Genomic DNA, 15,630 nt, shown 5'->3' on the forward strand with positions numbered 1-15,630 from the left:
ATGAAACGATCAGCATTAACTGTGAGAAAACATCACTCCAGTAAACATCCCACTGTAAATATATTTCATAAAATTATCAATAGAACCAACTTCAATTATTTATAAACAAAAAATTAATTCAAGAGTCATAATGAGTTCCAGTTTGCAAAAAGTGTGGGCTATAGATACTACTGGAGAGACGTTTTGTCACTGCACATTGATCTGACACAAATTTCAGAAATAAGCAGTAGTGATGAATATCATATTCTTACTGTGTAAGAATAATTACCATAGTGATGAGTGTATCCAGCTGCATGGAACACAAAGCAAAATTAATACATACAAAATGGAAAATAATACTACCTTTATTTACAAGCTTCCTATGGTTAGAAAATTGTGTAAGATTAGCAACTGCATACAAGAGAATTGCTATTTCTTGCAATCAGTCAGAGAGTAGCAGTATTATGACCACAACAATATACAGGATTGTACTGCAACTTCATCCCATTCCATAACTATCACTTTCCCTGAAATGCCAATTAAAGGCAGCATTTTCATTATCTATACCCTGCACACAATTGGAAGATAGTGGAAGATGTTAGTTACATGACAGTTTTATATACATCAAATTATGTACTACTTACTGCTTATTAGTATGCTGAGTGACTTACTGCTATCTGCATGTATATGCAGAGCAAATTTATTCCCCTCATTCAAAGTGTGAGACTGGTACATTTCCCATGGGTAAATGAAAAATTTAGATTAGGTATAATGTTAACTTTTTAGGCAGATATTTTATGTCAGCAAAGTAGTTGGTAATTTTGATTACTCAGAGTACGTTAAAAATAAAATTTTCTCAATAATCCTCTTCAAAGAGCAGGGGTCATCTTATAATCATGATTGTCTTGTACTTGGGTAAATACAGTAAATCAAAGAAAGTCTGTTGCCCATAGGCAAGGAAGGTACCATACTTCAGTGAGGGTTTTAAAGTCCTTCAGATTATCCCCTGCTGCTCAGATCATAGGACATGTCTTTCAAAATCAAAAATATAAGAAAAAGTATGGATTACTACTTTCCATAAAGATGACATGAGGTTGCAGACAGGCACATGAAAAGACTGTTGCAGAGTTACGTTTTGGGCAAAGTCTTCTTCAAAAAAGAAAACACACATACACTCACTCACACACGCAAGACCTCACCTCATAACTGCCATCTCTGGCAGATCAGATTAAAATATTTCAAATCAGTATTTTTTTATGACTTCCTAACATTGTTTGGTCCCCTCTTTTTCTCTCTCCAACAATAACTTCCATAACAATTCTTTTCTGTAATACCACTTGAAAGTTTTAATACCAGCTCTATCTGCATGCTGTAGTAAGAAGGATGTGTTAGGTGAAAGAAACACCCCTTTCATGATGTGTGGGTTGATGCATTGTCTAGGAGCAATAATCTTTCCTCTCTTTAGCCATTCTTTAACTGGTAAGCCTTTACATGTTGTACAAAAACTTCCATAAATGATTCACGTTGTCCATCCAGGTGCTTCTTCATGAGGTGCAAACAATAGGCATTACAGACATATTAGCATCTTTAAAACCATGCAGTTTGTACCAACGACGAGTATGGGCAATTGTGGCTATCTTCAGCATTAGGACAAGCTAAAGCAGGAATACTCTTCTTGATTATTTTAGGACCAGATGTTCCTAATTCATTATGTGATGCAACAGCTTTCCAACTGAGCCCATATCATCAACACTGTAAACTTTCTTGAGAACATGATTTTTTTCCCTCAATTTGCCCATCAGTTCCACTTTGATAGAATCAGCTGCTGAAAATGAGCTGTTTTTCTCCCTGTATTTGAAGCTCACAGATACCATGTCTTAACTTAAAGCCTTTTAACCAGCCCATACTTGCTTCAAAATTTGACGGCCCTCAAAGATTTTTATTATAATTAATTGCATTTTCTATAGAATGGGACCAACGATAACCTCTCCTTGTGATCTTCATTGTGCAAATCACCTGTAAACAGCATCATCTGGGTCCACGTTCATGGCGAGTTTCATAGTTTTCTGACTTGCCAATCCATCAGTACAATAAAGCTTAGATATAAAATTTCTTATGCTCGTCTTCTTTTCTCTCTCTCTCTCTCTCTCTCTCTCTCTCTCTCTCTCTCTCTCTCTCTCTCTCTCTCTCTCTCTCTCTCTCTCTCTCTCTCTCTCTCTCCATAACAGTTGACTCACTAACCTTGTACCCTTTAGATAACTTGTTTGCAGATTCATCTTCCCCTAAACTGTAAATTTGGGCATTCTGTATCACAAGTTAACACGATGCATCAAAGTTCACAGGTGTGGGGAGGGCTCAAGACCTCAGTGGCAAGAGGATGGCATGCATGATCAAGTAAAAACTCAGTTAAGCAATCATTTGGTCGAACAGCATTTGAACAATCAACACGCTATGCTACTGACAGTAAACATACATAAAATCTGTTAAGTGACACACTACTTAGTTTCTGGAGCTGCTACAGGAAGCATAAAAGGGAGGGCAGATCACTCAGACTCCAGAATGAGAGGCACACACATGTTGAGAAGACAAGAGCAGACTTTTGCAGAACCTATGTGTTTTATTAATGTGTTGTATGCCTCCTGAAGCACACTCATATCTGAAGTTATACTCATTTTCCATCTGATGAGACTGATTAAGTCTATAATTTGCTATCAATAACAAAAATACATTTAAGAAACTGAAGAAAAATTTAGATACAGTAAATTCTTACATGAGAAGACACTAAAAAATAGCTGAAAGGACTATATATTTTTACAGTTAACTAAATTTGAGAGAAATGGCAGAGGTGTATAATTAGTCAGAATTATTCATTACTGTTGGGTGACAATTTGTTGCAAATAGTAAAGCAACGCGACAAGCAAACTGTAATAGTTAAGATTTCATGGGCCTGCCATATATTTCTAAATTGTTTACTATTTCTGGGCATAAAAATTATCAATAAATTCCCTACAAATACAATACATGAATTATCAATACAGGTAATACACTCGTTACTGCAGTAAAAGAATAGATTTGTTTAAATAAAAGTAATCTGAGGCACAAAAGTGTAGATAACATTAAAATGAAGCCAAGCCTAATACATTGTTGTTCTCATGTTTCCTCCCCGTGTCATATCACTCAAAATGACAACGAGTATATATACTATCATGTACACAACTGCTTTTCTCACCTTTGTGTGTCTCTGCTCATATACATCACCGAGATCCTGGACACTTCGAGACATGCCAAAATCTGCAACTTTGCACATTTTGTTGTGATCCACAAGCACATTCCTAGCTGCTAAGTCACGGTGGATTATCTGTGAAATAAACATAAAAAAATGTTAGCCTGATATGATTAGACCATGTAGCACACTGCAATGCAGCACGCATATACACTTGAAAACAAAACATAAGACTCTCAATAAAGTTTTTATTAATAATAATACTAGCCAGAGTTAATTGAGGGTTATGACAAGTGATTTATATGCCTGCAGATAATTTGATATCCTGATTAATGTGCTGCTTCCTTCTCAGAAAATATGCAGAGCGATTAGAAATTATACTGCTTACTTATAAGCACAATGAATATTACTGTGGTACAAATACCTCTTTCATAATCAGAAAACAATAACCTGATTATTTTGTAACCTTAGGGTTATCAGTTTGCTTATTTTGGCAAGAAAATGTCCAGAATAATGTTCCACTCTGCAGCAGAGTACATGCAATGGCCTGGACTCAGACCCAGAAAGGTTAGAGCCCCAAACCAGTATTTATTTTTCATCTGTCAGGAAGTTTAAAATAGTGTGTTACAGTGTCTTAGAGTGTTTCATTAAAAACATGTAAGTTGCAAAGTTTATTGCAAAAATGTTATATGTTCAGCACATGGTCATTTCTTTAAGTCTTATTTATAAAACAGTAAGCTCTAGTATCACTGGACAACAAAGACATGGTTCTGAAACATCCCTCAAGCTTTCAAAAACCTGTAGTATTATATATAACAGCACCCAGATGAGTAAACTGAAGGTTTAGATGTTAAGCAACAATCTTTATGTGTTAGGGGCTGCTCACACAAGTGACTGATCACAGCAATCTGTCACGTGGGCAATTAATTACTTTGTACATCGTGCATGTGGAGACAAATCACAGTGCTCAACCTTGCATGGAAATCCTAGGCAATCTAATGGGTTGCACATGCAATTCATACAAGCAATAAGGCTGCTTGGCTGGTTAGCAGCTATATGTGGCAATATGGCTATCTGACAGCACTCATTTGTCTAGATATCACGTGTTGTTGTGTAGTTTTACTTCATTTCACTTCATCCACGTAGAATAAAAATTTTACTTCAGAATTCATAGTTATTCAGGGACCATGAACCGCTCTGACAAGTAAAGTTGAGGATGGAGTTGCCATTTATATTAAGAAGTAATAAAATACACATACTCCAGTTTGGCCGTCATTGGCATTTTGAGGCTTGTGCTGTAGAAGAACTTATTGGAAGTCCATAGTTAAAGTCATGACATATTGGACTCCAGTTGATTAAAAAGTTATTTATGGAACAATAACACACATTATTGAAGTTTTTAACTTCTAAACAGTATGACATACCACAATATCTAGTGGACATTTTATATATATGTTAAGGGCAAATCCATTACACACTTATCCTCACAACCCCTGCCACTGCATGTGCTGTAACTCTCACCTGTACAATTTATAACAGAAGTTATGGTAAAGAGCAGTACTTCTATTAATAACATTACTGCAGATGCATCAAGATTGTAAAGCAAACTGTGTAAATACTTGCAGTTGAACTATAAGACTAATGAATGAAAAGGGAACTAAGGGCTAATAAATGAACTGTATTAGCACACTGAAAAGACTAACACAACTTGCTTGGCATCACAGAAATTTGTAATATATTATATTCCCAAGAAAAGCATTTCAAGACAAGTTTAATAAATTACAATACTCTTTTTATAAATTTATTTTTTGCAAGTATTTGTGGAAATCAACTGCAACTGCTGCTAAACACAACACTCCATCTTCCATAGCAGAACTTTTTGATACAGCGATATTCATTATATTGGTTGAAATTACTTGAAAAACCACTTGTGTGTGTTTGGGTTCAGGCTAGTGACCACTTGCAGCAATATCACATGTGATGGATTGTTGTAATCCATTGGTCATAAATACCAGAAGGACATTGGTATAACCTCTTTCTGATGATGAGTAGTCTGAATTCTAAGATTCTCCTGTATGTCATTATCTTTTGGGGTAAATCATATGCCAGAAAAAATTGTTCTTTTACCCAAAAGATGTTCAGAAGAATCACATAAACTGCAATCTTATAAACCTTATGATAACCCTTGTTCTGAAAACTGAATGAACTTATATTAATCCTCTTTGTATGTTCTTACAGTGCACTTACTAATTAAGAAAACTTAAATTAATCCTCTTTTTATGTTCTTATAGTCAGCTTAATAACTAAGAAAATGTTGGTAGAAACATTTCAATAAATAGCTATAAACTAACTGTGTTCATTCCATTAAAATTTATAGAAACACCATTAGCTTGGTGTGTGTATATCCACATTGAGCCTGAGAAGAAAGGAATATTACAATAGGCATTTCTGCTGGCTGTCCAGTTGAAAGAAGTCTTCAGTCTTTGAATCTAGATAGTGAGATAATTTGTAGGAGAATTAATAATGTATGTCTTCAATTTAGGGAGCAGTCCATATCTTGCTTTAAATTGTCTGGGAGCATGTTGAAGACCTTTCTACCATAACATAAAATCCCATAGACAAGGAGGCCACATTTATATAAATGTTAAATATATATTTTTTTAAATTTTTTTATTATTAGCACAACAAACAACTTAGGAATAAATGTACTGGGAGATGTATACGAGAATTTCAAGATTATTGAAAAGGGACCATTGCCATATTTACTTGAATCTAAACCGCACTTTTCTTCCGGTTTTTATAATCCAAGAAACCACCTGCGGCTTAGAATTGAGTGCAACGTAAGTGGAAGTTCTGAGAAATGTTGATAGGTGCCGCCACAACTAACTTCTGCCACTGAATATATGTAGCACTACACAGGCACAAAGATAAATACTGGGACCAAAACCTCTGCGTCAGGAAATAAATTTAAAAAAAGGTGGAAGACGAGATTTTTTCTCCGTCCCGAGTTTCGACTACTGCATTTTCATACATTATCCAATGAAGTAAATACAAATTCCGTGTTGTTCATCTTTGAATGTAGCAGCATTTCAATATACTACGAAAATCCAATTGGCAAGACTGTTTGGGATGTTTGCCAATATGGCCAACTCTACATTCTGAATTTTTTCCTAACTGTGAGAAGAGGTGGTTGCTAATAGGAACTTTTATGAATTGTGAATCACATGCAGTATTCTCTCACCATAAGAATAATACGAATATAAACAATTTGCCATGTATTCTTTCATGTTTGCTGCTATCTCATTTAAATCCTGTCTGCCTGATAAACTACGAAACTAGAGTGAGACAACAGCAAACACGGAAGAATATACATATCATGCCATGTTTATATTCATATTATTCTTATGCCTAATAGTGATACAGTCAGAAATGAAGCATAGCAATTGACTAGATTTTTAAATCTAAGATGACTAATTTCTATAGAGAATGTAATGTGCTAAAGAGGCGTCTGCAAAGATTTTCTAATAGAGAAAATTTTTCGCTTAACTCTCATTCAGAACATCTACCATACACAGTCTATCATTTGGTCCTTGTTGATCATTATCAAAGAAAGCAGCAGCATAAGTATCAGCAAATACCAGTCTCTTGCCATTGTTTTGCTAACGAGAGGATTCCTGTCTTTTTTTGGTCTTAATTGCAAGTGGCCATAGCGAGCACAAAAGTAAGCCATGCTGAGTGGCGACAGGTCATAAACACTCAGAATGCGACAAACAATGCAATGCATGACACAGTACAGTAATGCAGTTTCAGCTTAGAGTAACATAAACAACTATAAGGAAGAGAATGGCACTTGTCAGATCAAAGAAAACTTAGCAATAAATTCATACCAGACACATGAGAAAGTAAGGGTACCCATATAAAAATGGACGGAGCACCTGACGCATAGAAATGGCTACCTGGTAAAGCTTAACTGCTAAACTTATGACTCGAACCAAACTACTGTAGCTGTATCGTCATTCATTCGATCTAAATTGTGTCTCATATTACAATGGACCAACTTTGTTTTGATTTGTAGGTGCGGCCTAAAACTTTTGTCTCCCCTTGAATTTCAACTCTCAAATTTCAGGTGTGGCTCAAATTCAGGAAATTTTTTTTCCTTGATTTCGAGTCTCATTTTTCAGATGCGCATTAGATTCAAGTGCAGCTTAGCTTCGAGTAAATACGGTAATACTTTATCTACTTTCTGCAGTATTCTTACCACTTAATTTTTCGAAAGGAATATTTTGTGGTTCATGGTGTGGGTTCCTGTACTCATATCCTAGTTGATGAACCACGGACAATGTGTGAGTGGCCAAGTAAGTGGTCCTGACAGTCGGGACACCAGTTACTTTGGAATAAGGCTGGGCATCACGGACATATTCTGAGTCGTGATCACCTTTGTGCTCATACGGTAAAGACTACCAAATCCACCGGTTAGTTCCTCAACCGTTAGGGGTAAAACTCAATGGAACTCGGGGCAAGTAAGGCTAGCAACCTGCTTCCCCGATACTTTAAATATGATGCTGGCAACAATCAGAGCAAAATACCTTGGACCTTTGGAGGTGACGGAGTCCCACCCCTAACTGACAAACCAGGGACTCCTAAGATACAACTTGGCAAACAAATGGTAATGAGATGGGGAGCTATTAATATCAGTGGGGGCTACCCTGGGGAGAACGTAGAGCTGGCAGAGGCTGCAAGTAAGATGGGGCTGGACGTTTTAGCTGTTAGTGACATTCGGGTAAGGGGTGAGAAAAAAGGGGAAGTGGGAGAATACAAGGTCAACCTGTCAGGAGTCAAAGCAGGAATAGCACAATAGGGTGTAGGGCTTTACATCAGGAAAGAAATGGAACCCAGCGTAGATGCAGTAAGGTATGTAAACGAACGACTGATGTGGATAGATTTGACAGTGTCTAGCAAGAAAATTAGGATTGTGTCAGTATATTCGCATTGTGAAGGGACAGATCAAGATAAGAGGCCAACAGGAACGGGAAACAACTCTTGGATTTCTGTGCCAGTATGGGCTTAGTAATCACAAACTCCTTTTCTAAACATAAGAACATTCACCGTATACTTGGGAAGGCAGGGGAACCAGATCTGTCATTGACTATATAATAACAGATCAGGAATTCAGGAAGGCTGTGAGGGACACACGTGTATTCAGGGGATTCTTTGATGACACTGATCATTATTTAATCTGCAGTGAAACTGGGATTGTGAGGCCAAAAGTGCAGGAGGTCAGGTCCATATGTAGGAGGATAAGAGTGGAGAAACTTCAGGATAAGGAAATCAGGCACAAGTACATAACAGCAATCTCAGAAAGGTACCAGTTAGTTCAATGTAGTCAATTACAGTCATTGGAAAAGGAATGGACAAGGTACAGGGACACAGTACTAGAAGTGGCTAAAGAATGTCTTGGAACAGTAGTGTGTAAAAGTAGGATGAGGCAAACAGCTTTTTGGAATGCCACAGTCAAGGCAGCCTGTAAAAGGAAAAAGAAGGCGTATCAAAAATGGCTACATACTAGAACTCACGTAGACAGAGAAAGTTATGTTGATTAAAGAAACAAAGCCAAACAGATAATTGCAGCATCCAAGAAGAAATCTTGGGAAGACTTTGGAAACAGGTTGGAGACTACGGGTCAAGCTGCTGGAAAACCTTTCTGGAGTGTAATTAGCAGTCTTCAAAAGGGAGGTAAGAGGGAAGTGACAAGTATTTTGGACAAATCAGGAAAACTGCTGGTGAATCCCGTGGATGCCTTGGGCATGGAGGGAATATTTTGTAGAGTTGCTCAATGTAAGTGAAAATACGAGCAGCAATGTGTCAGATTTTGAGGTAGAATGCAATAGGAATGATGATGGAAATAGGATCACATTTGAGGAAGTGGAGAAAATGGTCAATAGATTGCAGTGCAATAAAGCAGCTGGGGTGGATGAAATTAAGTCAGAACTCATCAAATACAGTTGAACATCAGGTCTTAAATAGCTACACAGGATAATTGAAATGGCCTGGGAGTCGGGACACGTTCCATCAGACTGGACCAAAGCTTTAACCACACCAATCTTTAATTATGGAAACAGAAAAGATTGTAACAACTACAAAGGTATCTCTTTAATCAGCATTGTGGGTAATATCTTCTCAGGTATAGTCGAAAGGAAAGTGCAAGTATTAGTTGAGGACCAATTGGATGAAAATCAGTGTGGGTTTAGGCCTCTTAGAGGTTGTCAGGACCAGATCTTTAGCTTACGGCAAATAATGGAGAAGTGTTATGAGTGGAACAGGGAACTGTATCTATGCTTTATAGACCTAGAAAAGGCATATGACCGGGTTCCTAGGAGGAAGTTATTGTCTGTTCTACAAGATTATGGAATAGGAGGCAAACTTTTGCAAGCAATTAAAGGTCTTTACATGGATAGTCAGGCAGCAGTTACAGTTGACGGTAAATTGAGTTCATGGTTCAGAGTAGTTTAAGGGGTAAGACAAGGCTGCAACCTGTCTCCACTGTTGTTCATATTATTTATGGATCATATGTTGAAAACAATAGACTGGCTGGGTGAGATCAAGATATGTGAACACAAAATAAGCAGTCTTGCATATGCGGATGACTTAGTTGTGATGGCAGATTCGATTGAAAGTTTGCAAAGTAATTTTTCAGAGCTAGATCAGAAATGTAAGGACTATAGTATGAAGATTCGCATCCCCCAAACGAAAGAAATGTCAATGGGAAAGAAATATAAACAGATTGAGTGCCAAATAGAAGGAACGAAGTTAGAACAGGTGGACAGTTTCAAGTACTTAGGATGCATATTCTCACAGGATGGCAACATAGTGAAAGAACTGGAAGCGAGCTGTAGCAAAGCTAATGCAGTGAGCGCTCAGCTATGATCTACTCTCTTCTGCAAGAAGGAAGTCAGTACCAAGACCAAGTTGTCTGTGCACCGTTCAATCTTTCGACCAACTTTGTTGTATGGGAGCGAAAGCTGGGTGGATTCAGGTTACCTTATCAACATGGATGGGATTACGGATATGTTAAGTAGCTAGGATGATTGCAGGTACTAGTAGATGGGAACAGTGGCAGGAGGGTGTCTACAATGAGGAAATCAAAGAAAAACTGGGAATGAACTCTATAGATGTAGCAATCAGGATGAACAGACTTAGATGGTGGGGTCATGTTACACGCATGGGAGAAGCAAGGTTACCCAAGAGACTCATGGGTTCAGCAGTAGAGGGTAGGAGGAGTCAGGGCAGACCAAGGAGAAGGTACCTGGATTCGGTTAAGAATGATTTTGAAGTAATAGGTTTAACATCAGGAGAGGCACCAATGTTAGCACTGAATAGGGGATCATGGAGGAATTTTATAAGGGGGCTATGCTCCAGACTGAACACTGAAAGGCATAATCAGTCTTAAATGATGATGATGATGATGACGATGATGATGATGAATATTTTGTTTACTTTAGATGCATTGTGTCAGATGATAGTTGTGCACCTCCAAGACAGAGTGAAAGTATGCAAAATAATCTGGAAGTTTGGTCTTCTGAGAGTAAAGCATGCTGAAATAAGCTTTAATATTGAGAGAAAATGAATCACTAGAGAAAAGAAAAGAACTTTTTAGTAAATTTCCACAAATTATTAAGTTAAAATGTAAAACACTCTAAAAATTATGTAATTCAAAAATGTTTCTAAAATATTAAGTGAATATCTTGCAACTAAAACATAAAAATGTAATCCGTAATGTATTGTTCTTTAACATAAACAGAATGTTGTAAAGCAGAATGAAATTAGAACATCATCAGATTTGTGAGAAGGTATTAGGTAAAAGTCCATTGAGTGTGTAATGATTATGTATAAAAATGTATGAATATTATTATTAAATGGTTAGCATATTTTATAACATACTACGTATGAACATAGTCGATTCCTTCACCTCAAAAATCAATAATATTGCTATGATGATTTGATGTATACAGTAGTGTACTTGATTCACCCTAAATGGTATATGAGCAAACAAAGTGTAAAGCAATGCAGGCCAATATACGCTATATAATAAAAGAGTTAAATACTCACTCCTCTTGAAGCAAGGTATTCCATTCCACGTGCAACACAGTAGGCAAAAATAGTGAGATCACGAGATGTAAGAGCATCTGAATCATCTTCACAGAAGTTGAAATACTTTCGTCTAGTTCGGTGGTCACGAAGATAAGCCAAAAGTTTCCCATACATTACATATTCCATTATCAGCAGATGGGGTTCTGTAAACATTAATTACATTTGAGTCCAAATTATTTAGAAGAAAGTTCATGTCCCCCCCCCCCCCCCCCCCCCCCGCCTTTCTCTCTCAACCTCAACAAAATTCTATGAATGCCTCCCAAAATGTAATTATATTTAAGTCATTGTTATTATCGTAATGTCTAGAAGACAATTTTCATAAACGTCATATTCAGCCAACAAACCTACTACAAAATTTAACAAATTTACTGTATTATGTGTTGACAAATGACATCTATACTCATTAACTGAGTGCAGAAGAACATGCAAGTGAATAAAAGTCTGAATCATCTCTTTAATTTCACTTGACAAACATTATTATCACAAATTATTGATTACCATTACAAACAAAATTATGAAAAGTATCTATAAATATGAAAGAAAAAATTCACTTATATCATTCAAAAGAGTATCCATCCACTAATTCTACAGATGTCACTTAAAATTCTTTAATATAAAAATCTGATAGCTGGATCAACAGATAAGGTAGATAGAATTGATGCATTATAAGTAATAAACATCACATCATTTGAGATGAAGAGAAGCAGCAGCAGCATAAGCCATTTGAGTTAGAACACAGCATTTAGTTTAGTTCAGTGTCTACTTTCCACAAGTTTATGCCGAGAAGTGTGTTATTATCTGATTGTTTAAATTTTACTTACATTTAGAGCTTTCATATTCACATATTTCCTGCAGTAGGTTTCTTATGATCTTAGTTAGTAATGTAGCATCAAACTGCCATTAACACCACCATTTTCCAACACATTTTGAACTACTAGTTTATTAGTCAGTGTAGGGTCAGCTACCCAAGTGGAAAAAGTGTCCAGCAGGAGCAGGCAGCAGTTTGAATTATATAACAACATTTTGCCTCATTTAGTGTTTGTTTTTCATGTACTTCTGTCAAAAAGTCATTCCTGTCTGTGGTTTTATGTGATTGTCTAGTGTTTGTTAACATTTAGAGCTTGCATATCCATTATGTACAGTAGTTTTTGTGAGAGTTGAGATAGTTGTGAAAAGTCACTGTTGATACATTTGTATTCAATAATATTTTCGGTGCCACTGGAATCCCCCAGTAACGCTTTTGTCACTGTGTCTTCTGAAACACAGCATCTGACAAGTCTCCCTCCAATCAGGCATGAGTGGTGGCTAGTGGTGGATTCATGTCTCTCTGGGCGGAAGGAGAATGTGAAAACATGCAGCACGGATGACTCATTACATCTTAGCAATAGCTACAAAGGACCGCGCAGTGTTGAAAACAGTTCTGAGCCAGTGATCAAATCTCCAGCCCAGTCTCAATGAGAGCAGAGGGTGGGCTATGGAGCCCTTCAGGAAAATAGCAAGTGGGAGAAGGTGCAAGGGAGCTCATATGTAATGTGGAGAAGGCTCTGCTAGCAACTATTGAGTGCACTGAGTGGAACCGGCTGCATGTTGTGGCTCATGTCAGCAAGAATGATGCATGCTGATTGGGTTCTGAGGTAAGCTCTGGGCCCTTTTAGTGGATGACTGACTTGATGTAAGCTAACATCAAACTTGAGGTACAGGCTAAGCTCACTCTTTGTAACAGTGTACCAAGGGTCAGTTGCTTGCGGCAGAGTGGAAGGTCTAAAGCAGAGGCTCAGATGATTCCGCAGTGGTACCAAATGCCAAATTTTTGACGTCCATTCAGTGGTAGGTGCTGTGTAAGAGCACAATAGCACATTACCACCCAAATTTTGACACATAGCAGATTTATTGGTTATTTTTCTGTGAATGCTGTTAGACATAACACAGATACTGCAATCCGAAAGATACGTCACATAAAAGTAATGGGCTACTGATTCTTTATACTCTGTGAAACCTGGCAACAGACCCGTGAGCACACCTTCAGTTGCGCACGTTTTAAGGAGGTTTTGTGCATGACCAAATCACATAACATAATTGCCTTATGGGCCAAATACATACAGATTTGATAAACAATGTGCACAGTTGACGATGTGCACGCTTAGCCATTGCCTCCCAACTAGAAGTTTACGTCAGTGCCACCAGGTGGTAGTGTACTGCGACAGACTTTTACCCCCATATGCTCGGCATAAATCCTGCTACACACTCCTCAAATTTGGTGGTTCACTCACTATATACTGCAGTGAAATTAGATTGGACGTCAGTATGTGTTGTACTGACAGTAATTCTATTTTGTGGGTTTCTGAGTAAGTTATGGTGTATTAAGTTATGGTATATTAAGTTATGCATTTTATCATATAGTAATATATTAAAAACAAATATTCCAAGACTTACCAAGTGGAAAAGCGCCAGTAGACAGGCACAATAAAATAACACACACACAAAATTTCGAGCTTTCGCAACCAGCGGTTGCTTCGTCAGGAGAGAGGGAAGGAGAAGGAAAGATGAAAGGAAGTGGGTTTTAAGGGAGAGGGTAAGGAGTCATTCCAATCCCGGGAGCGAAAAGACTTACCTTAGGGGGAAAAAAGAATAGGTATATACTTGCACACACACAGACATATCCATCCATACATATACAGACACAAGCAGACATATTTAAAGGCAAAGAGTTTGGGCAGAGATGTCAGTTGAGGCGGAAGTGCAGAGGCAAAGATGATGTTGAATGACAGGTGAGGTATGAGTGGCAGCAACTTGAAATTAGCACAGATTGAGGCCTGGTGGATAACGAGAAGAGAGGATATATTGAAGGGCAAGTTCCAATCTCCGGAGTTCGGATAGGTTGGTGTAACACTGTGCCAAGATGTGCTGGGCGTGCAACAAGGCATGTTTAACCACAGGGTGATCCTCATTACCAACCAACACTGTCTGTCTGTGTCCATTCATGCGAATGGACTGTTTGTTGCTGGTCATTCACACATAGAAAGTGTCACAGTGTAGGCAGGTCAGTTGGTAAATCATGTGGGTGCTTTCACATGTGGCTCTGCCTTTGATTGTGTACACCTTCCGGGTGATGGTGGGAGGGTGCATAGGACAGGTCTTACACCGGGGGCAGTTACAAGGGTAGGAGCCAGAGGGTAGGGAAAGTGGTTTGGGGATTTCATAGGGATGAACCAAGAGGTTACAAAGGTTAGGTGGATGGCAGAAGGACACTCTTGGTGGAGTGGGGAGGATTTCATGAGGGATGGATCTCATTTCGGGGCAGGATTTTAGGAAGTCGTATCCCTGCTGGAGAACCACATTCAGAGTCTGATCCAGTCCCGGGAAGTATCCTGTTACAAATGGGGCACTTTTGGGGTTCTTCTGTGAGAGGTTCTGGGTTTGAGGGGATGAGGAAGTGGCTCTGGTTATTTGCTTCTGTACCAGGTTGGGAGGGTAGTTGCGGGATGCGAAAGCTGTTTTCAGGTTATTGGTGTAATGGTTCAGGGATTCAGGACTGGAGCAGATTCGTTTGCCACGAAGGCCGAGGCTGCAGGTAAGGGACCGTTTGATATGGAATGGGTGGCAGCTGTCATAATGGAGGTACTGTTGCTTGTTGGTGGGTTTGATGCGGACGGATGTGTGAAGCTGGCCATTGGACAGATGGAGGTCAACGTCAAGGAAAGTGGCATGCGATTTGGAGTAGGACCAGGTGAATCTGATGGGACCAAAGGAGTTGAGGTTGGAGAGGAAATTCTGGAGTTGTTCTTCACTGTGAGTCCGGATCATGAAGATGCCATCAATAAATCTGTACCAAACTTTGGGTTGGCAGGCTTGGGTAACCAAGAAGGCTTCCTCTAAGCGACCCATAAATAGGTTGGCATACGAGGGGGCCATCCTGGTACCCATGGCTGTTCCCTTTAATTGTTGGTATGTCTGGCCTTCAAAAGTGAAGAAATTGTGGGTCAGGACGAAGCTGGCTAAGGTGATAAGGAAAGAGGTTTTAGGTAGGGTGGCAGCAGGTGATCGGCGTGAAAGGAAGTGCTCCATTGCAGTGAGGCCCAGGACGTGTGGGATATTTGTATATAGGGAAGTGGCATCAATGGTTACAAGGATGGTTTCTGTGGGTAACAGACTGGTTAAGGATTCCAGGCATTCAAGAAAGTGGTTGGTGTCTTTGATGAAGGATGGGAGACTGCATGTAATGGGTTGAAGGTGTTGATCTACGTAGGCAGAGATACGTTCTGTGGGGGCTTGGTAACCAG

The 15,630-nt window shown here is 38.6% G+C and overlaps 1 protein-coding gene across 2 annotated transcripts in view; it reads right to left on the bottom strand.

Annotated features, from left to right (window-relative positions):
- LOC126284409 (mucin-19-like) overlaps window positions 1–15,630 on the bottom strand; it is a 404,135-nt gene that overhangs the window by 10,122 nt on the left and 378,383 nt on the right. For both annotated transcript variants that reach the window (XM_049983322.1, XM_049983321.1), the window contains exons 8-9: window positions 11,309–11,493; window positions 3,209–3,337 (exon numbers count right to left, since the gene is read on the bottom strand). In XM_049983322.1, the coding sequence (XP_049839279.1) occupies window positions 3,209–3,337; window positions 11,309–11,493 (314 nt within the window). The remainder of the gene's footprint in view (window positions 1–3,208; window positions 3,338–11,308; window positions 11,494–15,630) is intronic.

This window comes from Schistocerca gregaria, chromosome 8 (assembly GCF_023897955.1).
Source record: "Schistocerca gregaria isolate iqSchGreg1 chromosome 8, iqSchGreg1.2, whole genome shotgun sequence".
NCBI classification, from domain to species: Eukaryota; Metazoa; Arthropoda; class Insecta; order Orthoptera; family Acrididae; genus Schistocerca; species Schistocerca gregaria.